Genomic DNA, 23,796 nt, shown 5'->3' on the forward strand with positions numbered 1-23,796 from the left:
AAATTGCAGGAAGAGTTAGAGATCTGTTATTTACGGCTGAGGATTTTAAGGGTGGTAGGATGTGTCCCTGCAGTGTGAACACTGACAGCTTGGCTCTGTGAATCCTGGCATAGAGCACAAACACATCCTAGAAATACATGGAAAGTCAGGCTGAGTGTGCTGGGACCATCCCTCCCTTTACTCTGATGTATCTTATCTCTTTTAAGATTAACACCACTTGCTGGGCGCAAGCTGTTGTTCTGACATATTTATCTTTCCTGGCCCTATTATCTCCTCAGTCTTTTCTAGCTTTGCCCACTTCTGTAGGGTTTCCTCTCTGGTCCTAGTAGACATCAAGCTGACTTTGCATGGTGGGTCAAACCTTTGCCAGAAGTGTTTCTTGACAGTTCAGTACAGTCAAGACAACTGCGTTTCTCAAAATAACTTTATTCATGCAATAATTCTACATTGTTCACATTGCCAGTGAACGTGAATTGTAAATTGTTGGGGTAGCTAAAATAGTCCATTTACCATGCAAATAGCTCACCAAAAGAAGTGCCTAAAAGAGCATGTAATTCCAAAAGATAATTTAATACAAGTCAGAACCTGCAGATGTTTGCAAAAGTGAGATAACAGACTAAATGAGAGGAATTTTTTCTGGTAACTCAGCCCAGCAGTAGTTCTTTTTTATTATATTTATATTATAGCTAACCTGGAGCTGGCCTGCTGTGTGTGAAATGTTATTTGCTTATTGCAGAATATACTGTGGGACTTCAGATCTGTCATTCCTAATTTAACATACATCTGCGTGTAATAGACACCTCTGTGGGACTTAACTGAAGCTTATCCACTCAGTGGTTACTGGATGGCTTCCTTTGGCCTCCATTGAAGAATGGACACTGTTGCTGGGCCAGGGAGTGCTGGCAGAGTGAGTGGGAGAAGCAGAAAAATCATTGCTCATGTCATGCTTAATGGCCTGGCAGAAAGCATGAGTGTGTGCCCTAGGTAGCAGCCACGCCAAGAGGAAAATGATGGAAGCTGAGCAGAGCTGGACAATGAGAAGCTGGGAAGGCTTTTGGAGGCCTACATATGCTGAGATAAAACACGCTGATGTCTGGGTTGGGGAGGATGAGCACTCTGCTCCCACACCTTTAACTCTGGTGGAAGCTGTGTGAAGGAGGGGATTGAGTAGGTGTGGTGGGACCAGACCCTCAGTGAGGATTTGTAGGGAAGTCATTTCTGGCTTAAATCCCCTTTCAGAGGGAAACACAGTACCTCAAGCTCATGGTCTGTGAGGACAGAGTTATATAAGAAGCCAGATTTTCTCCATAGCTGCTGAAAATCCTCATATATGCCAGCTGAAAACCCCTACAAGAGTGGGGGAATGAGATCAGTTGCCTCTGCAGCACTCTACCTCTTGAGAGAGTGCCACAGCCCCTGGGCAAGCTACGTACATTCTCCTAGGAGCAGAAACCAAGGCTCAAAGCTCCAATGCCCAGCCATCAGAAGATTTACATCTTCTACATCTTCTCTTTTTCTTAATTAAGTTAAATATTTAATCCTCTTTTTTTTTTCTTTCTTTCTTTCTTTTTTTTTTTTTTTTTTACTTTTTTCTTCTTTTTCCCCCTCCATCAGGAGCAGAGCGGACTCTTGCCCCCACAAACCACAAGCAAGGAGCCTGATTTTTCAAGCATCCCTCCAGGCAGTGGGAGATATTAGACTGAATCTCTCCAGGCTGAGGGAATTGAGCCCACACCTCCCTTTCCAGCTGCTTGACTAGAAACCAAAACTGTTGGTGATCTTGCGAGGATGTTACAGGCTTAAATCCGAGAGAATGGCCATCAGATTAGATGGCAGTGTTCAGGGTGGATCGAAAGTGTACAAAGCCACCTCTGCTCTTCTTTACCTTAGTGTTTCCTCTAGGTGAGCCTATACATCTCACTGCTGTGTGTGCTGCCTGGTTTGCATCCACTTCTGAGGCTCTCAGTTCTCTCTGTAAGTGTTTTCCCCACAGGGTCACAGATTTGAAGCAAGGGACCAAATGGCTTAAAGCATGTCACCACAGTGCCTCCTGTTTAGGTGCCCAAATCCTCTACTGGATCTTGCTCAGGACTTGTCTGAGCAGCATGCCTGCCTTTCTGGACTTTGCAACAAATCTGTGTGAGAACCATTTTCAAGAAAAGACAGGAAGTTCAGCCAGACCCAGAAGAAGCACTGTCAAAGTTTTCTTTCACTTTTCTCATTAGAAAATTCTACTATGGCTGTTTCTTTTGTATCCAGGTTACCCAGTAAGTGGTGCATTTCAAATGTCTCTGGAGCAGCAGCAGAAGTAACATTTTTTCCATCACTTAAGGTCCTTTGTTGTGAAGTTGCCCCAGGATCTGTTACGGGAGGTGCAGAGTCAGCATTTGACGTTGTGCTGGGACTATGGAAGCTTGGTAAACTCCATCGCTGGAGGTTTCCCTCATGATCTGTTACAAAACCGGCTATGTTACTACTATGGGGTTCGTGTTTGGGCTCCCTTATCATGCTAGGAAGTGACTGATGCATGTCAGAGTCTGGGAGGTATGTAGTCACTTCTGGGGGGAAGAAAGGAAGGTCCAGAAGAGTCACGTCTGCCGCAGTTAGGCTCCTTTGGAGCTTCTCTTCTGGCATACCTGTGGTGCTCTCTGCTTGCGGAGCGGGTTTGCCCAGCACATCAGGTGCTTTCTCCTCGACTTCAGAGACGATGACCTCGGGAACTGGCTTGCTTGTCTCAGATGAGGTGTCACTGTCATTGAACTGTGTCTCATTCCTTGAGGTTTCAGTTATCGGTCCTAGATCTCTGCTACTGTGAAGTCTGTTACTTCTTTCAACTCCTTCATGTTTCTTCTTGAAGCTTGAGGTAGAATGTCTCCCCCTTGTGTGCATTTCTTGCAGCCTTCTGATGTGCCCCTTTTCATCTGCTGGGAAAAACACCGAATTCTCACTCGTCTGCCGATTGTAGCGCCGGTGAGCAGGGGATGAAGGGCTCTCATGGACGCTGAGAAATCTCTTGACTCTTCTCAGCACTGAGTGTTGTCTTCGGTGTTTCTCCTCTTCCCAGGGCCACTCTTCCCCATAGAGGAATTCGGTATCAGCCAGCCTGCCAAATAAACCAGGTGGTAGGTGTTACTTACCCGGAGGAAGCGTTGCAGTCTGCATGCACCGCAACACTTCTGCATATATCCCACTGTCTTGGCAGGAAGAAAGCAATGAGGGAGGGGTCAGGAGCCAAATCCCTCATGCGTCCCTCAGGAATGGCATGGAAGGGAAATTTGGGGTCAGGAGCCAGGGCAGCCCAGTGAGGCTGCTCCACTCAATACCTGGCGGCAGCCCTCTGCAGCAGCTCCACACGGCTGGCTTGCGCTTAGGATGAGAGTGAGGGGGGAAAGAAACCCTGCACAGTGCTGTAGATCAGGAGAGGCCTTCAGGCAAATGAGAACAACTTCAGGTTAATGAGAATAACTTCTGGTTAATGAGTACAGCTATTGTTTCATCTGCCAGGCCATTCACTACACAGTAGAGACCCAGTGCATCCCAGAAGACAAGTCAAATTAGCCTGGTTATCTGTCCTAAGGGCAAGGATTGCAAAAGGACTCGGGCCAAACCTGAGGCAAGGAGCTCGGGGAGGGAACACTAAGCCAGAAGGACAGAGGAAGTTTCATTCTGCATTTGTGAAGATGTTAGTTGAGGGGACTGGAGAAGAACTTGGATTTGGCCTCAAGGTTTATATATATATTTGCTTTGGAGTTGGATGACCCATCAGACCCTGTTTTTGGAGTCTGCAAAAACTAACTAGCTCTTCTTTAGAGAGTTGAATGCAGAAATATTTCAGAGGGGAAAACAGTTAATAACAGAAGCTGTTTGCATTTCATTGGGACTAACATGAAATTATTCATCTACTACCCCTCATTTTTGTGGAGTGCTTCTTATTAAAAAAATTGTTCTCAGACTTAATAATGTTTCTTCTTATATTCTTCATTTTTTTTTCTTGTGGTAATTACAGTAAAATAAATTATATTCTATGGATTTTTCTTCTTCTCTTTTGGCTATCTAATAGTTTTTCCAGAATGAAAGAACTTCTGAAAAGGCTGTGTGTGATAAAAGGAACTGATATAAAACTTTGTTCTTTGTATTACAAGGCAAGCAAAAATGGAAAAATAAGAGGAATAAAAATGAGAAAACATCAATTTCCTTTCCAAGACCAAATGAAGCAAAACAAACTAAAGCAAAACAAATCCACTTTTTTGTTTTGTTTTGTTTTGAAGAAAGCTGGAAATTTTTGAAAAAGTTGAAAACTTTTTGAGATATACTTTAAACCTACAAAAAAAAGACTGAAGTTTTAAAAAAGATTTTCAGATAAAAATGTCTACTTGTCCTGGTATTTGCTTAGGCAGGATGGTATTTACACCTACTGCCTTGTTTTATATTAGAGCATATCACAAGTGTTTAAACTTAACACCTTTTAAGCTGACTGGCCTATCACTGCTGTCTAATATAGATCCTGACAACACCCGGCAATCCTATAGACTCCCAACACTTCTTTATAGCAAGGGCTATTGTGTTGGTCTTGGCAAATAACTCCTCTTCTTTATCCCTTCACGAAATCTGACCATTCCAGCTTACTTGCCTAGATTATTAGTCAATGAAAAGCCATACAACATTTGAGATGACTTCTTTTTTATCTTCACAAAAAGTTGGACTAATTTCATCCAACAAGGTAAAAGGCATCATCTGCTAATTGAACAGGCAAAGGAACAGCTATTTGTGGGTGTATGAATAAGCTGTAGTAAATAAAAAAATATTAATATAGTTTGTCACTGTCTTCAGGTGCCATCCAGTTCTCAGAGTCTATCAGCAAGCCCCCCCAAATGTAACCTGTTCATTAATTAGACAACGTGTGCTACGGCCGCACAATTGTATGAGCACATGGCTTGCTGAGGACATCATCCTGTCAACACCAGCCTGTCCACCCCCTCCCAGTAACTTAATTTCCCATCTCAGTCTTCCTCATTCACAATATCATCACATCCTTAAGTCCCATGCCTCTTTATCACATTCCCACAAAGGAAATGGTCTTAATCAGGTGTCACAAACTGGAACTCCCAAGGCAGCTGCTCCAAATGAGCGTTAGCAGGGAGGACCAGCCTTTGGGGACTGGTGAAGGTCCCCAAAGAGTACAAGCCACCGGTGCCAAGCTGCAGCCCTGCGCTGAGTGTCCATCAGTCAACAGAGGTGCTGGGCTGCCCCGGGGGTAACCTTTCTTATGGCATTAAGGACTTTAGTGCCACTCACCCCATTTCAATAGTCGATCCAAGGAATGACGGAATGCAGTAATCAGCAGCTGCTTTTGTGTAGGGCGGCCGGGCAGAAGAGTCATTCCAGTAAATATCTTTCTCCATCCTCGGTAAGTTCATGTGCATCTCATCCACCGCCAGAAGCGAGACCTTAGATATTTTTTTTGTATAAATTATGTCACGTTCAATATATTACAGCATACAAAATAATCTGCTTTGAACTCCCTGACTCAATATTTCTTTCAAAACCCTTTAAAGTAAGCCACGTATGGTGCCCTGGGCGTTGTGAAGAGACTCAGTGTTATTAAAATACATCCCAAATACCCTCCTACACCCACAAAATTCTAAATTTTATGTAAATTGAGTCTCCTGTGCTGTGAAGATATTTCTTTGGGATTGAGGTCCTTTCCTCACAAACAATGTGGTTAAATGGACTTGTAGTCCTCTACGTGCTATGGGCAGTCTGTGCAGGGTGTAAATTGTGCTCCTTAAAATGTTCCACAAGTTGAGGAGATTTTTGATAGGCCTTGTCCACATTTTAACACCTGCAGAATCAAGAGTGTGACCGTCCTGATTTAGGGCCTTGCAATATATTTCAGGGCTCTCTTTCACCCTTGCACAAGAAGCCTGAGGTACTGTTAAGCCAGAGACCATCTCTGGCAGGTGTGAAGGCCTTTCCCACTTCTGTGCACACTTGAATTGCTTGGTTTGCTTCATATTCAGGTTTGCTTTTCCTGCCCTTGCTGCCCCTAAAAAGTCTCTGAAGTCCCCAGCGCTGAGATTATATATACATTTTTTTTTTTAAGGAAGATTAATATATATTGTTGTAATCATTAGACATTCAGATCATCAGCAGAACATGTTTTTGTCTAGATGGGAATAGGTGGCTTTTGTATTTTGCAGGATTAAATGACATTATTTTTTTTTCCTGGCGTGAAGTGAGCTTAAAGTTAGAGGTAGTCTATTTGTGTGTTTAGTCAGGCAGCAAGCAATGCCAAATACCAAAATTAGGGTGCATTAGATTATGAAAATAAAACCTGGGGATTATAGCTATAGGTACACCTTCAGGGAAAGAGTTTGTTTGGATGACGCTTGTTGCCCTTAATTTGTACCTCGATGTAAGAAATGGGATTAAATGTGATGATGATCTATAATACGCTAAAGCTGGAAGTAGAAATAACAACAGCAACCTGTAAGTTTCGATCGATGCACCAATTAGTTTCAAAATCATCATCATCTTCTCCAAATGGATTAATAAGTTGTTCTGCGACCTGAAAGGGAAACGAGACAGCGTGAATAGAGGTTGGCATGCAATGTCAGGACTGCTGCTTCAGAGAAAATTTGATCTGATTTTTCCTCTCCCTCCCTGCCTGTCACTTGCAATCATAACACAGGCTCCAGTGTGATGTTTTTGCCAGTCGAGTGAAGGAACAGCTTGCTTTCCCCACGGATGCAGCCCCTGGTGTCTCGTTCGTGCTGTCAGTCATGATTGTCGGCACTGGCCTACAGGAACTGAGAAATGTCCGGGCCACTGTGATTGTCACATAAGATATTCCTTACCTTCCCTCACTGCTGTCTTGGGCTGATTTAAATTAATGATTTAGCTGCTGAAGGTTCTGTTATTGCATTATGGTCTACGATACTCCACCGGCCCATTCAGTTAATATTTCCCAGCAATGCAGCTGAAGCCTTCTGGAAGGCATACAGCTGTCTTTTGAGCCCAGGCCTGGATGCCAGCCCCTAGCTGCTCCCTATTTCCCTAAGGTCATGCTAACTGCATCTCTCTGAGTGATTTTGAGGAAAAGCAGCCTGCAAAAATCCTCAAATCTAGTGAAAGCTGTGTGTCCTGCTAGCCAAAGCCAAGATCCTGGAGATGGCCAGGGCCACACAGGGAGCAGTGGTGAGGTCCCAGCTTCAACACGGCGTTGAGCAAAGAGACTGCAGGGTTAAACAGCCTCCCTTGTGAAACTTGCTACGGGCTGCTGCGATCTAAATAACTTATAATAGCAAGGCAGTCACTCTGTGGTTATTTATTCACATGTGCCTCATGATTAAAGACCTCTCAGCTGCAACATTAGCTAATCGCTTGCTGACTCTCCTAGGCCAGCAGTGGAAGGTGAGGAATGAACTGCTGAGAAGACCAATGCTATGAAAACCCCACTGAAGGCAGGAGGAATGAAAGGCAGACAGGGGACACCTCTGCTCGCACCCATTGGTGTGCCCCGGGGCACCGGATTTCAGGTACAGCGATGTAGCTGCTGGAATCAGAGTGTGCCAGAGCACAGATGGTGCTGTGGCTCTCCAGGGAAGACACTTGGTGTTAACTCAGGAATCACTGCCCCAAAATCCACTGCAAAACCTATCGCATGAGCTAAAAAACCACAGTGAGCATGGTCAGGACAGAGGGAACAGCAGCAATGGCCTTTTCCTGGCCACTGGCCTTTGTTGTCTGGAAAGGAATGAAATGCTAGACAGCTAAGGCCTGTATTTGGATGGCCTGTCTATTACAGTAATGAAAATGGGGATTTAGCAATGTCTCACGTGATGGGAAACTTTGTCCCTGTATTGCAGGTATAACAGATCAGGCCTGAGGCCAAGGAATGAGCTCAGTTTCGCCATCATTTCTGAGGAACTGCCAAGTTACTGGAAGTCAATAGTGCTGAGCCCTTTACACAATCTGGCAGCCGAGGCCCAACGCACTCAGCAGGAAACGGGCTTTAACCTTCAGAACAGAAACACCCTGACTCTGTGGCACTGCAGGTCTGAGGGAGCATTGCAGATTTTACATTTGCTTTTTAAAAGCTGCTTCTCCTCCCTTTCATTGTCTTATGCAGAAAATTTCTCAGTGATAATGATATCCCACACCTGCTGTTGCCTGGAGTTGGCTGGGAGCCTCAAGCCTAACTGGAAAAAATGCTACTGACAGCCTTGGGTGTTGATGGAGGGGAAGGCATTGGGCAGGGGAGTCAGGAAGAACAGCATCCAGTTTTGTAACTCACTATTAAACCCCTGAAAGGCAGTGCCTAGAGATAAAGCCTCTCATCTGCAACTTCAAAGAAAGTCCGTGATGAATACACTTTAAAAAGATAGGAATTTAAGGTCTGTAGGCATCTACCCTGCTATTAAATGTTTGCAATCCTTGCAAAACCCTTGCAATACACCAGCGTGGTATGCTGCCTTCTTTTGCCCTGCCATTGTGAGGTGGCTGGGGGACGAGGGCTCTGAAAATGGGGACTTTAATGGGAAGAGGGCTCTAAATGGCCAATTTTGTGCCATTTATTTCCTAACAAATGTGAGCTCAAAGTTTCCAGCTGATTATTAATCCCAAAAGGAAACCTAATGTACAAATTTGCTTTTTATTCAAAACTTTTTTTTCAGTTAGTCTACCTTGATGCTCACTGCAGAGGAAGAGAATCAATGTGAGGTGTGTGCCTTAATTACTCATCTATCGGATTGATGATGGTATGTTAACTGACCAGGCATCAATGGGACGATGGGTAGCATCCAAGTCCTTCCATAACTCTTTTTTTAATTAATGTTTTTATGCAGTGGGATTGTAGCCAATATTAGCTGCCATGTTTGATAGTCATCTGAAACTGGAGACCTTTAATCGCCTGCATCTGATTAGTTAACAGTAGACATTAAAGGCAGGCTTTGATCCTAAGAAGCAAGTATGATTTAGTCCCTTTCAGCTCATGCCAGGTCTGCAACAACAGTATTTCCCCACTGCACAGCTGAGGGGGAGAAAAAAACATTTTTTTTTTTTTTTTTTTTTTAATCTTTCTTCTGTTATTTAACGTCCAAGTCCTGGGACTGGATTTTGTTGGAGTAATGCTTCCTTGGGGAGCTGTCACTGGGCATCTATTGGGCAGCTGTCAAATGGGCTCTTTCAGGATCCTGACAATTTCTTACAGTAAAATCTGTTGAGTAGAATTAAAAATGTATCAGATGATTTTTTCTTTATGACCACAGGACACTCTGGGCTGAATCCTGCTTTGGTATAACTCCATTAATCCTTGGTGATTTTATAGTGTGCCATGAATCTGACACCTTGACTTCAGCTCTGACACCTTCACCAGCTCACCCAGGGAGGGTTCCCCCATCACCTTCCCAGAAAACTAGTTTACCTTGAGCCATCCTGCGTAGAAGAAGAACTGTAACAGTGTGAAGATTGGAATGTAAAGATCTAAGTCATGTCCCTGATACCCTTGGTCAGTATCCAAAAATTGTCGCCCTATCAGGCAGGCAAAGAAAAAAGTATAGACTGCAAGAGTAACAACCTGCAAAGAACAAAATTTAATTGGAAACATGTAATTATACAGTCTTATGCATAAGGCATCACATATCCAAAGGCCTCTGACTGCCTTTCGTAATATTATTTACAGATCTGTAGAAAAATGTTACAAATAAAGAGGCCACGTGAGTAATTATGGCTAGGAAGTAGACCCAGGAAATGAGCATTTTGGTGCTTCCCCACTCTCCAAATTATGCAAGGACTTCAAAACATCTCCACATTAAACATGACTTAAATATTTAGCCAGGCGTCCATAATCCAGTGGGACTCAGGGAGTGCCCAGAAGCTTGGAGCTGCCAGTCAAGTCTATGGACATTTGGCACAAATCTCCCCTTTTATGGAAACCGTGTTTCAAATTTTGTGAAAGATAACATCTCAGTACCTGTGTATAGACCAGTGGAATTCCAACCCAGTCATAGCCAAACAAAAGGCTACACCAAGACCAGTACTTATTCATCTCCTGAATGGGAAGGAAAAAAAAAAAAAGGAAAAAAAATAGAAACAAACCCCAATGAACTTAAACGACAGGAATTCTGAATGACAAACATTTTGTTGCAGTTCATTTTTATACATTCAAAAGGACTGGGAGAAAAGGTAGTATAAATCTATTAAATGATTATATCCAGCAGCCCATTGCCATGTTTGAATATTCACTTAATTTATGGAGTTTAAATGCTTTAGTATGATATCTATTTCTTCACAAATCATATTTTGTTTTTATCTTATCTACAATTTAGTTATATATGAAAGAGAACGTGTTCTGTCATATAAAGGATGTTTGACCACGTAATAAAATATTCAGGAAGATTATTTTTCCTGAAACTGATATTAACATTTTCAAAATGCCAAATAATTCTTAGATTTATTTTATTTTTTTTTTTCTGCAGCAAAACCAAGTATAAATTTACGGTGAAGCTAGAAGAAATCTTTACTCATCAAATTGTTGTTTCAGGTAATACCTCCTCAGTCATATAAACACAATCCCAGTGCACTGCTGCTGTGTGTGCCTGAGTGTACAGTGGTGCACAGAGAAAAGCGGTATAGACTTTGAGTAAGATCATTTAGATGACTCTGGAGAGTTGTGTGCACTAAATCGAGTTGTGTAAGTGAAAAGCTACCGCATAGCAATTTAATACTAGTTTTCCGTAGATTTACTTTTTCTACTTACATTCATTAGTGTCTGCAGATCCACACTGTCTCGAATTCTACCCTCCTTCCGTGCCTTGGATGCCAGATTTCCAAACCAGACAAAGGGAACCCAGTATTTTAGGTGGGGAGACTTAAGGTCATCAAATATTTTCCTTTCATATCTTGTCATAAAACCTGTTGGCAAACAACAGCAACAACAACAACAAAAAAGAGTTGATTTATTCGGTGCAGACAGTGCAATTTATGTTATAGATTTTGAATATGATTATGTTCATATGTATTTCCATAGAACTATGCAAAACACTAATTATAATTCTAAACAGTAGCCTCCTTTTTTTTTTTTTTTTTATAATATTTTTCCAGGATGGCTTTTGCTTAAACCAACTTCTTTCTGCACTAAGTATCTGAAAAACAATCTGCCTTGATCAATATATGCAGCAATTTGCTATAGCTCTGTTTTCCTATGTGACTGCTGAAATACTGTAGATACAAATAATACCAAGTATTGTACAGATCACCCTCCAGTTTCATATTCTACTTTTAGAAAAATAAGAAACTGGATAACATCAGTCAATAAACTATCACTTTTCAACAATGATGGCTTTTAGCAAGATGTCATTATATGTTGCAAGGCAGCCCGGCGACCTTCTGATCCTGATAATTTTTTGGTAAATCTGTAATGAAGTGAGCAAGCCAGGAAGGACGCAGGCATGTGCATGAAACATAGCACAGCAGAGAGCACGCCTTCTGCCAGTGAAACGCTTCTCTGCCAGCTTGTGTTTCATCTTTGGGGTTATGCAGGTGAGTGAGGAGAAGGAAGAGGAGCCACGCAGAGAAATCCTGCTGCTCACGGTGCACCGGGCCATGCCGCCTGCTCCGGGGCTGCATGCTGAGGTGTGCTGCACTCTGCCTGGCTGCCTGCCTGGCCCCGGCGCTGGGAAGGCATTATGTTTCCTGCAGAGACAGCCTGGCCTTGTGAAGTCCTGCTTCCCTCCATGGCGAGAAGCTCCAAGGGCAGACAGGGCTGTGTCTGACAAAATCTGCGCTGCCTGGGACTGGCATGGGGGCAGCCTGCTTTTTGGAGCAACACCTCAACCTCCTTGGGCTTTGTGGTTAGGACAGTTCAGCTCTGCTCTGCTGTCCTCCTTCCACCCGTGCCTTTGAGATAAACAACCTCAGAAATTTAATGAAGGGGAACCTCACATTTTCTTTTGGCTGAATCCTAGATTTTCTAGTATTAGAGCAATCTTTAGGTTTGAGGACCTTAGTTTTTGCTCAGGTGGGTATAAGGCTTCTTTTATTGTCTTGATATTAGAATTGAAACAGGACAAAGATAGTAACAAAGCAGCTCCAAAATAAGTGGCTCATCCATTAACTACAAGTTTAACAATAGATGGAGTGCTGTAAATTCAATTTTGGGGAAACTGAGAATGGAAGTGATTTTTTCCTAGTCCTTTAGCTAGTAAGTCTAGTCCTTTTTCTAGTCCTTTAGCTAGTAAGACTTGATCTGCTCTTACTAACATTGGTGATGGTACATGAAGCTGTGAAAAAGAAATATATACAAACTTCCACAGCTGTTTTTTTTTTTTTTTTTTTTAAATGTGAATAAGGTAAGAGCACATTTGTTAAACAAAGCGGCCTTCATAAACACTCTGTTGTTGACACTGCTGTACAGTTGCAATAGTACAACACAGGAGGTATGAACGTTGCAAGTACTTAGAAGGAGCACATGGACAGGACACACTGCTGTTGGGCTAGAAGAAAAGCAGTTCAGCAGAAAGATATGGTATTCCTGCAGAATCCTGGAACTTAAGAAGAGAGAAATATACAACTTTTAAAAGGTCCCTGTGTGGTGTGCATCCAGCTCTCATAAACCAGTTGCACAGAAATAATCGGGTAACTGATTATTGACCTGCTAGCCACAAATCCTCCTGACTCCTGAAAGTCAGTCTTTAAGGCTGCCTTCGATTTTTGGCTGGCCAGATTTCTTATTATAGGGCAGGAAAAGGTGTTTCTCTCATCCTGAAACAGAAGGAATATAAAAACAAACGACAGTCTGGAGTATGCAATTCCCTGGAGAGGTTCTGGGAAGTCATTATCGAGAAGGGCACAGCCTGAGGGGTTCATGAAGAAAAGCGAAGCTCCAAGAATCAGTGCAGCTCTCCGCTTAAACCAGGTACCTTTTTGTTCAGAAAAAAATAAACATCACTGCTCTTTTCAAAGTAATATTCAAGTTGCCATTATTTCTAAAGTTAAGGCATTCATGTTTATATTAATTAAATATTGTCTTTGATGGACATTAATAATACCTAGAATACTTATCACAGAAAATATTTAATATTTCCTGTTGGTAAATGTTACAGCAACACGAGCAATATGCAGTACAGAATTGCTTATTGTAATTGCAGGGGTAAGAAAACACCTTATATTCCATGAATTACAGGAGAGGATATTTATTAAACTTAAGTGGCTTCTAAATATGCTCACCTTATTTTTATTTAAGAGTATTTAAAGAATTAACTGACAAACTCTCTGAACAAGAACATTGGAACTGGAAGACTGGAGCAGTTCCAGAAAATTGAAAATATTTGGCAAATACTCTGCCAAGATCTTGAAAAGGGTGATCTAAGGAACGATAGGGCACTGAATCCTTGCAAAAATATGAAAAGCTTGACACGGGAGATATCAATAAAGAATGAAAAGATAATAATGTGAACAGTGTTAGCCGAAGTGATCTTATGGAAAAAGTATTAATGAGAACACAAGTCTGGCTGGAAAAAGTCAGTAGTGCTGTCCCTGAAATGATTCACGGGGTATTCAGGATTCCTGTCAAAATGGGATGGATTGAGGCAAGACTGGTTCAGGGTACCCATGTCAAATGATGTAATGGCTAGGGGTTAGAAGAAGGAACTGATCGGTGGGCATCTCCCACGGAGTGTGCTAACAACAATCAAATATATATGTTTCATTTTATGTTTCTCTATTCTCATCTGAGAAAGGATTAATTAGTGGTGGGTGCACTTCAGTCAACAGTAGGTAGCCATGTCACTGGGTTCAAACCTCACGTTTCGCTTCAGCACCTCCTGTTGTTTGGTTTGGGTGGCTCTCTGCCAAGCAGTTGACTCATGTTTTTCAAGATTCATGTTCTTGAGCATCCACCTTTCCTCTCACACCTTGCAACAAACAGGTTTTGAAATTTAAGGACTGCCAGGCATTTGATGCTTATGGCGTACATGCTGCAGTACTCAGCATCATGATGTCATGAATCTATGTGAAATGACTGCCTATAGTTCCATAAAGAATGGTAAAAATGAAATGAAAAGCTTAGAAAATAGTTATGAGGAAGATCCAGAACTGAAAACCATACCTTGCAGGAAGAGTCTAAAGAAGATGAAGCTCCTATTTTTTTTTTTTCAAGCCTCTATGCACTCTTCTAATAGGTAGTTATTGAGAGAAAATGGTGTTTTCACCTAACTAAAAAAAAAAAAAAAAAAAAAGAACAACCAAAACCATTTAAAAATCCAGTGAATAGAAAATGACTATGCAAGTTCAGACTCCGAATGAAATTCCACTTTTCAACAGTGAGTTCACTGTTGTGAATGCCAGCTCTGCGGTGTATTCTCCATTGTAATCAGCTGAATTTTAAATCAGGTCTGCTTAGATTCCTAGAAGGTATTACAGTTCAGTCAGAAATTGCAACTTGATAAAGGAGGTTGTGAGTAAGCTTTTGTGCCGTGTGTTGTGGATGAGTCAGACTAGATTATCATTGTCCTGCTCTCAGATTTAAAATCTATGAATTTAAGCAGTTCATTTGCTGAAAAGGGAAACGTGTAGCAGTAGTTACGCTATGGCAGTTTTCAGTTTGAGAGCAAAATGCAAAATCGGCATAAGTTGTTTCAGTGATGACTGCTCGGTAAGTATCAGATTCTGCCACTCACGTTCATATTAAATGTTGCCCTCCCATGCAGCCTGTTATATAATGCCGTAGGGAATTAGGGAGGGGATAATTGCAGAGTGCTGTCTTAATCACTGGATGCTAGTAGTAGCAAAATATACCCTCAAGTGCTCAATACCGTATCAACAAAAATTCTGTGGCACAGTGTGTATAAGGACCTACACAATCTGTACTGAAATCCACGGAGCTGCCTGCCAATACTTAGTTATGTAGTGTATAGTAGAATGTTTTCCACTGTGCAGAAAAAAAAAAAAAGAAATCTTGTTTTCCAGTCTACAATTTTTGTACAATGCTGCGACATTTTGTCTCTTTCGGAACAGATTGTCTTTAGCAATAGGGAGGCAGAGCTGGATTAGCCTGCTGGAAATGTGGTAATTTTCCAGTACATGCTAGAAGCAGATTGCTTGGAGAGAGTGACAGAAGCTTCCTTGACCTCTCACAGGCTCAGGTAAACAATATTTTTGAAAAGCACATGAAAGAGAACTACAAAATTCAACTGAATTTTGGAAAAAAGCGTGACAACGCAAATGATTTTTTTTGGAAAGATCAGTGCATTCTGCATGGATTTTTTTTTTCAACATCCAAAGCTTCTTACACATATTTGAATGTGTATATGTATATACACACTGCATATTTTAACTTGCTACAACTTTGTTTACTAATCCATGCCAAAGGAATAATTTTAAGAAATGTAAAATGTTCAGTAACAACATATCTCCTATTTGGGGGAAATCACCAAATCTTTATGTTGAGAGAATAAAGACGTGTTTAATACTTATCTATCCTTGAAAAACTAAGTTTAAGGTGGGGTCGTAAATTAAAAGAAAAAAGCCCTGGAGTTTGGGATATTCAGAGCGTATCCCAACCAATCTGTGACCTATTCCATCTACTCAGAAATAATTGAGATGAAACAGTATTTGTGATATGTCTGTGGAAACCAGCCCCTGATGCACTAGACCCTAGACATTGAGACATGGTTGGATAACAAGTCAGCACTCCTACTGTGTTATACGACATCACAACGACTTCAGTTTTCATGCCTTGGAAAACTTTATACCTGCTCCACATGCTTGTTTGTTGGGGGCAGACCTATTGCCCCCACAATGCCTGCAAAAAGATCCATGTAAGAGTCTCCAACTCATTCTGCTTTCTGTAGTGCCACTAGATGAAATCTTGAAGAACACTAAAGATGGCCATTTAAAGGCACTTCATTTAAGCCAGTGACAAAAAGGTGGCATCTTTGACAAGGGTTAGTGTGACAGAAACATGGGGCCAAAGAGGAAAGAAAACATGAAGGTGGCTCCTTCCTTCCCCGTGCCCCTACCCATGAGGGAAAGGAAAAGAAATTCTGGGAGAAGGACGCAGCAGTACCTGCACCCACTACATGGTCCATGGTGGGAAACCTTTTGTAGACGGCTGTGCTCACGGAGCGAAAGATCAGCAGAGAAGTTAAGTTCACGTAGCGCATTAGAGTCCTCCTGAGCAAGCGGCCGTATTCATCTCTTCCCTGGACACAGCTGGAGATCAAGAACATCAGTCGGTCTGGCCACGGCAAATTCACAAACTGGTTCCACCACCGGTTCACCACCAAGGTGACATAGAAACCTGTGGGTTGGAAGAAAAAAAAAGTCCAGTGCCTATCAGGGCTTCTGTTTAGTTTACCTTGATTTACATTATAGGGTATTATTCATATCACTATGCTGCTACATTTCCCAGAATAAATGCGGTAAGTCATGTCAAAATCGGTATGAAATCAATACTTATTTAATAGACACTGCAACTTAACGACCTATTACATCTGAGTATCTCATACAACGTTAACACAAACTTCCAAATTTGCTTTTCTGTAGTAGACTTTGAGTGAATTTAGTGCTTTGAAAGGTCAGGCACAATGTACCAGGGTTAGTGGGCACTATATATATCTGTATATATATTAGAATGCTCTTTTGTTGGACTATTAAGAACATGAGCATAAATGTTGATGTGACAAAAGCAACCTGACTTTAAGGAAACCTGCTGGAAGCTGATGACTTTATTGTGAGCCTCTAATCTCCCACATGCCCCTCAGCTCTGCAAAGCTTCCTTGCACATACACTTACAAGATGCTTGGACAGAGACAGTGTTGGAGAATAATTTCATGTGTAACCAGTACTTACCAAGCACAAAAGTTACTGGGATTTGTTCAGCATATTTGTCACAGTAAATTGATAATTTTTCAAAGAACCGTTTTTGGCTTCCTGTAAGAAAAAATCTGCAGCAAAAATAAAATGTATATGTCCTTTTGTAATACTCTGGCACTAAAAAGTGCAAATACATACAAATGATCACATAGTTGTATTTGGGAGCAAGCTTGGCTAACGCCTTCAAGAAGATTCTTAAAGTGCTTCTTAAAGATTCTAAAAGAACACTTGTACCGTGTAATAAAGAAGCTAGAGAAGACTATTTATTCTCATGTATTTGCTGTTTTCTCATGACTAATTCGACTGGCAGTGCTAATTAGAGTCAATACACCTTTAGAATTAGCATGCTATCTCATCCAGACCAATGATGATAATAAGAGGTAAGTGAGCAAGCAGAGCTTGCTCTCATTTTCCAGAGGGCCACTTAACCAAAATGCTTAGGTCTGTCTGAAGTGCAAAAAGTTACCGATTTCTACTCAGTGTTATTTGAAAATTCCACATTCCAGCAGTTTTTGCTCTTACTCCTACAAAATTTTGCTTATCCACAAAATGAAAAACACAACTGTATCCATCTTGTAGTGGGGAAAATATTCATCAGATGATAGAAAATTAGTGGAGCACAGCAACTTATTCCCATGGAGAAATATATCTAATGAAATACAACAGGCTTAAATACAAACGATTATTTTATTCGGATATATAGGTATTACAGTTATTCTTTGATTTCATATAAAAGGAACACATGACAAATATTTGGTGGATTTTGCTTACAATCTTGTAGGAAAAACTGTGGTATATATGAAGTGCTTTCAAGGTCATATTTATTACAGTCTTTAGTTGCCTAACTGTTAAGTGAAGCTAGATTAATTTAAATGAATATTAGCCTTCAGTTTTTCTTATATATTAATACTGTAATTTTCTTTCTGAAGGTACAGGTATAGACCACTGAACATTGTGTGAAACTGGTCATTAATCACAAACAAACCGAAGCTATTTTTCTTTGTTACACATAAAAAGAAAACACCGGGGGCTAATTACAGATCAAGGCAAGATCTGAATCATGGTTTTGATATTCATGTGTAGTGCACTTCATCAATTAAAAGGCTCACTACATTAATTGATGCATCGCTTCTATTTAATTCACACCTTGGTGCAAGCAGTAGCTCTCCTTCTGGCCTGGCCCTCCCAGGTGCTGTGTTGCACCCAGCTAATAACCACAGCTATTTTCCAGCTAGTCTTGCCTGTCCCTTTGTAAAATTAGGTCCTTAAAAATAAAGCTAGTCATGCTCTCCTACCTTTAAGGATAACTTCACCTTTCCTGAGAAAAGACTATATAACCTGCCCCTCAGTTTATTCACTTCAGTGTCGTCAGTGAAATTACCTCTGAGCAGCTGAAGACCCAATTCTGCAAGCAAGAAATGCCTATACTCATCATTCAAAGCAGAGAGGCACACTCAATGCCAGAACGGTAAAGACTAGATATCATGGGCTACTTGTGGGTGTTTATTTAGCTTAACTAACTAATTTAGGCTAACTTATTTAGCCTAACTTCATCAGAAGGGTTGCTCAACATTGGCAGGAGGCTGAGAGTAGAATCAGTCGAGTATGATAGACCATATTTTATTTACACTCTACATGCTTCCTCTGGATCTATAAAGTAAATGTGGAAATTAAAGGAGATTAGAAAAGGTTCAAGGAAAGGACAACAATTATGTGGCACCCCCCGCCCCAACCAGTCACTCATCAGCCTAATGCTACCAAGTGTGAAACTTCAGTATAACATTTAATGAGATGTGAATTGGAAAGCGTGTACCTGTATAATACACTTATCGCTGTGTAAAGAGTGGCAAAAACAATAAATTCTCTGTACAGCAATTTGTAGATGCTGCCTTTCCACTTTAGGAGTAATCTGTGAAATCCAAAGAAAGTGGCATTTGCTACTTTGCTGGAATAAGTGACTGTCATCGTCTTGGCAGGCTGTCCCTAGAAACAGTAGAAGAGAAGCAGGAAACCAATAACATTTTAGACAGTGTATCCTAACCTGAACGCACCCATGTATAGATATATACAGATATACACACACAAATACACATATAATAGTATACATAAACACATGCTGTGTGTTTCTATATGTGAAAAGAGAGAAAAATGTGAAGATCTTGTGGTTGCAAGCCCTGCTGACCCGCAGGTTGAGGGATGCAATGCTGCACTTGAGGTTGGCTCCAGCCACCACCCAAAAGCAGCAGCCAGCGCCAGATGTGGCTGCCCGCCTGGGTGGCAGTGGCAGTGTCAGCAGGGACGCGTTACACCTCTGAAGCCTCTGCTTATTCCCAGTTTGCCCCAGTCTGGTGCAAGCAAAGAAAAGGAAGCGAATTTGCTTGAAATTTTTCCAAAGTCTGTCAGAGCTCCAGCAACAGAAGCAAAGCTTAATTCACCAATGTACCTTCCTCCCCAGCCGGTATTTTTAGCTGGCTTTGGTAATTACACTCATCGAGAAGCAAATGAGATCTGGAGACGGCCTCTTTCATTAACAGTTACGACAGCAGCTGAGATCGGCTGGGGAACCCTGTTATTTTTCTCCTTGGCAGCTAGACACACTCATCACTACGCTGGTGCTTCAGCACTGCAAGGCCATGCAAAAAAAAGCCACGGGGTTGCTCAGGTGGACAGCATGAAACACCACGTAATTAAAGCAGTGCTAAAAGCATACTGGCAAATATTTTACACTGCTTTTCTTGCTTGCTTGCTTGGTGCAGGGATGCTACAGCAACTTCTATGTGCTTGCAGAGAATTTAACTCCAAATACAGATGAAAGCACTTTTGTACAGCATTCAGGAAAAGGAACAAACAAGACAAGCACAGAGCCTCAGGGTAGTTATTGTGTAAGACACTAGCCTAAATATTGTTCTTGTACGCATTTTCTTGGTGCCAGTGTAAGTCATTTACTCTCAGAAAGAAATATGAACCCACAGTTAATAGATGGCTTGATAGTGTTTTATGTAACTTGGCTACATCTCCTATGCAGAGCATAAAAACAAGCCATTAAAATTCAGCTGTAAAAGTGCCACTTTTTCTTTTAGTCACCATGGGAATCAGCAGGGAAAAGACACCATAAGCCTCCTATTACTGACAGACTGTCTCTTCCCATGTGCCGAATGTCTGCTTGAGGTTTGCCAGCTTGAGCTCTGAGACTTTTGTTTTGGTATTGTATTTTTTTTTTTTTTGAGATGCATGTTTTTTATTCCTTAGCATCCAAATCTAAATGATAGTTTTTCTGCATCTGAGACTGGACACATCCCTTTAAATGTTGTTGTTGTTGTCATTGAACTTCCAAAAGTTAAATTCAGGAGCCAAACTGACTGGCTGGCGTGCAGCAGTGCAGCCCTGCCTGCTGGAAAGCCTGTGGTCAGGATGCAACATTACGAAAATGGAGGCAGAGATTTCCATTCCCAGCAGAAATACGGCTTTAAAGGCAAGGAGAGGTCAGTGGCCAGGCCATAGGGTAGGAATGGGGTAGAAAGATGTGGTCAGAGGCACACTAAGTCTCCTGGGACGGCTGCAGGAGGCTTTAATCTTGCCCATTAATGCCAGGTAGTGTGTGTTCAAACAATACAGTGAAGTGTCCACCAGGATCACCTGTCATCAGCACCCTGTTAGCTGCAGGGCTGTGTTTCTTCCCCCAGCTCCCTCCTCAGTTTCTGAGATCTGTGTGTTCAGTGTGTTCCCCCTGGCTTTCCTCTACAGCATCGGTGCCTGCATGGTGCCAGAAATCGACACTAGCTCAGCAGGACAAAATGGGTTCAACTCCTCTAAGGACCTGCAGCAAATCCTGCCTGGAAATGCTAGTGGGTGGATTTTGGCTACAACTGCAGAGCTGTAGTGATAATAGGATTGCGGATTATGAATATTTCCCCTGACATTAAGCTGGGAGAGGGGAGTTTTCTCCATGAAGTGCAATTTGCCTGCTCAAGTTGAAGAGCTACATTTCACTTAATCAGATTTCTGCCGTCTCTCTTAGCACTTTGCTTGAAGTCCTTGGCTGTGAGTAGAAAACCTTCACGTGAACGTGGGAGGCACTGGGCACCAGTGGCTTTTTCTTTCTGCCTCGGAAATGGGGCAAATAAAAGTGGGACTCTCACAGCAATTTCAGGCTGTGGTGCCTTGGTTTTCTTTCCTTGCCTTGCCTGAGATGCTCTGTATTTTAGTTTCCTGCTAAGCAAATGCGTTATTGAATGTTGATCACTGGGTTCATACAGGGGTTTCAGGGTGAAATGTAATGTCCCAAAATACACATTAGGTCAGGTTAGGTGACCTAAGATCACTTCAGATTATAGGAACTATGACAGACAGCAATGTGTCAGTCTGGTTAGATCTTAGCAAATATAGATTTAAGTCTGCACTTGTGTTTTTCCTCTGTGAACAGCTACCACCACCGGGGTACAGCACACACACATTTAGGCAGCAAGTTTTTGCATAAATCCTGGTGCTGTGGCTGATTCCTCCGCGGTGGTCCCAAGCCTTTGGGGCACGGGTGGCCTTTGCCTGAGAGTCCTTCCAGCATTACTCATGGTCACAGGAAATTAAAAAGCTAAAGCTGAGGCTGACAGGAAGAGCGAAGGATCACGATGCCCCCAGCACATTCCTGCCTGTCTTGGCTGGGGCCATAGAAGGACAGAGCACCGGATCGGACACCGCAGTAACTGCTGCCATGCAAGACTTTCCTATTAATCGCATTGCCCTGGGCTTCATTAGCAGATACGGGGCTAGGCTTTCTGCTGGTTTGGATTTGTGAGTTCTGACGACGTGACACAAGTTATACCCGTTTTGTGCCTGCAGAAACTTTGGCTCACATCCGTGACATTGCTTTTCCTTTGGCTCAGTGTTTGCTCCCTCTCTGAAACTTTCTCCAGCATGGACTGAAATGTGAGGTATATATCACTCCACTTTTGCTAAGATCATCAGATGTCCTTAGACATAAATGCCTAAAAATAAAAGATCTTTTTCCCTGCTAATATTGAGCCCAGTTGTAAATAGGATTTTTGCCTGGCTGAGAATTTCAGGATGCATTAGATTTCAGAGAGAAACCACAGTAAAAATATAACAGCAATCAGTGTTCCCTAACTGACCATGAAAGAGACATTACAGAATGTATAAATAAATAGTGCCTCTGCGCAGACCTACCCTTTGTCATTGTGTTATCTGATTTATTTGTTTATGGTATATTAGAGAAAGCAAGCGAGAGAGAGAGAGAGAGAGATCGGCGTTAAGTCAGACACAAAAGTACATCGAGCACGCTCCATGCCCACTGACCTGCTCTTTGGATCTGGCAATCCAAGCACGAAGGCAAATCCCGGACCCTTCCTCTTGCTCAGACGTCCCAAATAGGGCACCCCTCGGGGCTCGTGTAATCCCTGGGCTCTTCCCCTAACCTGAAGCAGGGGATTGCTTCCACCGAGCCCCGGGAGGAGAGGACTGACAAGCACAGGGGTTAAAATGTCTTTCCACTTCTGGAAGGCTGTTTTTGCCAAGTCCTCTGTCCTGTCAGTTACACAGGGAACAAACGCAAGCAGCAGCAGCAGCAGCAGCTGCTGATCTTGCTCTTTTCTAGTCTATAATTATAACGCCGCTTGCCGTCGGAAGGACCCCTTTCATTTGGATGCAGAGCCTTGCCACGGTTTGGCTGGCACCTCCAGTTTTCTCCATTTTACTTCCTGTCCCCAAACTGGGAAAGGCGAGGAGCGTTTTCATCTGGGACCTTGCAAGAGTCACCTCCTCAGACCTAGCCTTGTGAATGGCACTGACTGCATCTAACCAGGAAGGCTGGACAACCCGGACAGATTTGGGACAAATTTGGGGATGTGCCCCAGCTGCACCTGGTTCGCACCCTGCAGCACATCGCTGCTCTCCCGCTGCCTTGAATTGGGAAATGAGGACAGCAGGGCAGGCTGCAGAAGCCTCCCATCCCTCACAGTAAGTGCAGTGGCTCTTAGAAGTCCCATCAGGCTCAGTGAACCTGTTCACGACGGCACATTTGAGGCTTTGTGTGACTGGAGGGAACTTCTTCCCCTCTTCCCCTTTGTAAAATGAGATGGACTCCCCTTTTTATGACTCATGGCATTAAGAGGGAGTTGTAAAAGGTGACAGACTGTGAAAGCCCAGGAGAGGCCATATAATGTTGCCATAAATCTCTATGGAGAATGAAATAGTGTGACTGTGAAATAAATAAATAAATAAATAAAAATTCCAGGGGGAGAGAGTAAGCAAGACTTATGGATTTAATACGTTTTATGATGAAAGGTTTTTTCCCCTGCCTTCACCCCATTATAACGTACAAAGCTATCTGAGAGCACTTATTTAATTAGGACTCTCTCTGAAAGCAAATCAGCCGCTGTCATTGTTTGCCTTTCTTCCCATTGGCAATCACAGAAGGAAGACACTTTGATGTCAAAGCAGGCGAGACACGAGACTGTGGCATGTGTGTGTCAGGCAGCGGCCTGCAGTGAAAGATGACAAATCATTTTAACATTCGGTGACTTGGCGTGAAGAAACGCGCTGCCCGATCCTATTACAGCGACTGCCCGCCCCGAGAAGACTCCTCATGACAGGGATCTTCTAAGGTCGTTGTTAAAATAATTACTCAGCCCTGAAACTCAGACCCCACAGGCTGCCGCCATCCACCTGAACGCGGAGGAAGGCAGGGAGGGAAGAGTTGTAGCTTGTAACTGCTGCTGGGAGTCCCTGCTTAAGGAGCTTGTTACATTTTCTAGCTGATGCCAATATCTGTGTTAGCATGAGTGGAGACCTTTGCTGTAAGTTTTAAGGTAGTCTTACACTGTAATTCAGCTCTTCTGTTTGTGTTTATATTGGTATCTTGAATGCACAACGTGAACAGCACATCGGTGGGGGGCTGCAAAGCTCAGT

At 42.4% G+C, this 23,796-nt stretch overlaps 1 protein-coding gene across 3 annotated transcripts; it reads right to left on the reverse strand.

Moving 5' to 3' along the window:
* Positions 1-1,504: 1,504 nt before the first annotated feature.
* On the reverse strand, positions 1,505-22,436 carry BEST3 (bestrophin 3). 3 transcript variants are annotated; one of them, XM_048065459.2, is made up of 10 exons: positions 22,186-22,436; positions 18,689-18,858; positions 16,852-16,946; positions 16,067-16,300; positions 10,760-10,914; positions 9,974-10,051; positions 9,425-9,577; positions 6,488-6,568; positions 5,296-5,447; positions 1,505-3,103 (listed from the first exon to the last, which is right to left on the reverse strand). In XM_048065459.2, the coding sequence occupies exons 2-10, from the start codon at positions 18,838-18,840 to the stop codon at positions 2,197-2,199; spliced, it is 2,007 nt and encodes a 668-aa protein (XP_047921416.2). In that variant the 5' UTR covers positions 18,841-18,858; positions 22,186-22,436; the 3' UTR covers positions 1,505-2,196. The 3 variants fall into 3 exon arrangements, with proteins under 3 accessions (XP_047921416.2, XP_066849000.1, XP_066849001.1); XM_066992899.1 differs by lacking the exon at positions 9,425-9,577; XM_066992900.1 differs by lacking the exons at positions 16,852-16,946; positions 18,689-18,858 and having other exon boundaries at positions 22,186-22,433.
* Positions 22,437-23,796: the final 1,360 nt, after the last annotated feature.

This window comes from Anser cygnoides, chromosome 1 (genome assembly GCF_040182565.1).
Source record: "Anser cygnoides isolate HZ-2024a breed goose chromosome 1, Taihu_goose_T2T_genome, whole genome shotgun sequence".
NCBI classification, from domain to species: domain Eukaryota; kingdom Metazoa; phylum Chordata; class Aves; order Anseriformes; family Anatidae; genus Anser; species Anser cygnoides.

What these genes read in the sequence shown, in the direction of transcription:
- BEST3 (XM_048065459.2), bottom strand. Translation starts at nt 18,840, where the DNA reads ATGACAGTCACTTATTCCAGCAAAGTAGCAAATGCCACTTTCTTTGGA. An exon ending in GCGATAAGTGTATTATACAG is followed by an intron (nt 16,947 to 18,688) that starts GTACACGCTTTC and finishes TTTTTGCTGCAG; the next exon opens with ATTTTTTCTTACAGGAAGCC. An exon ending in ATCTGCAGACACTAATGAAT is followed by an intron (nt 10,052 to 10,759) that starts GTAAGTAGAAAA and finishes CTTCCCATTCAG; the next exon opens with GAGATGAATAAGTACTGGTC.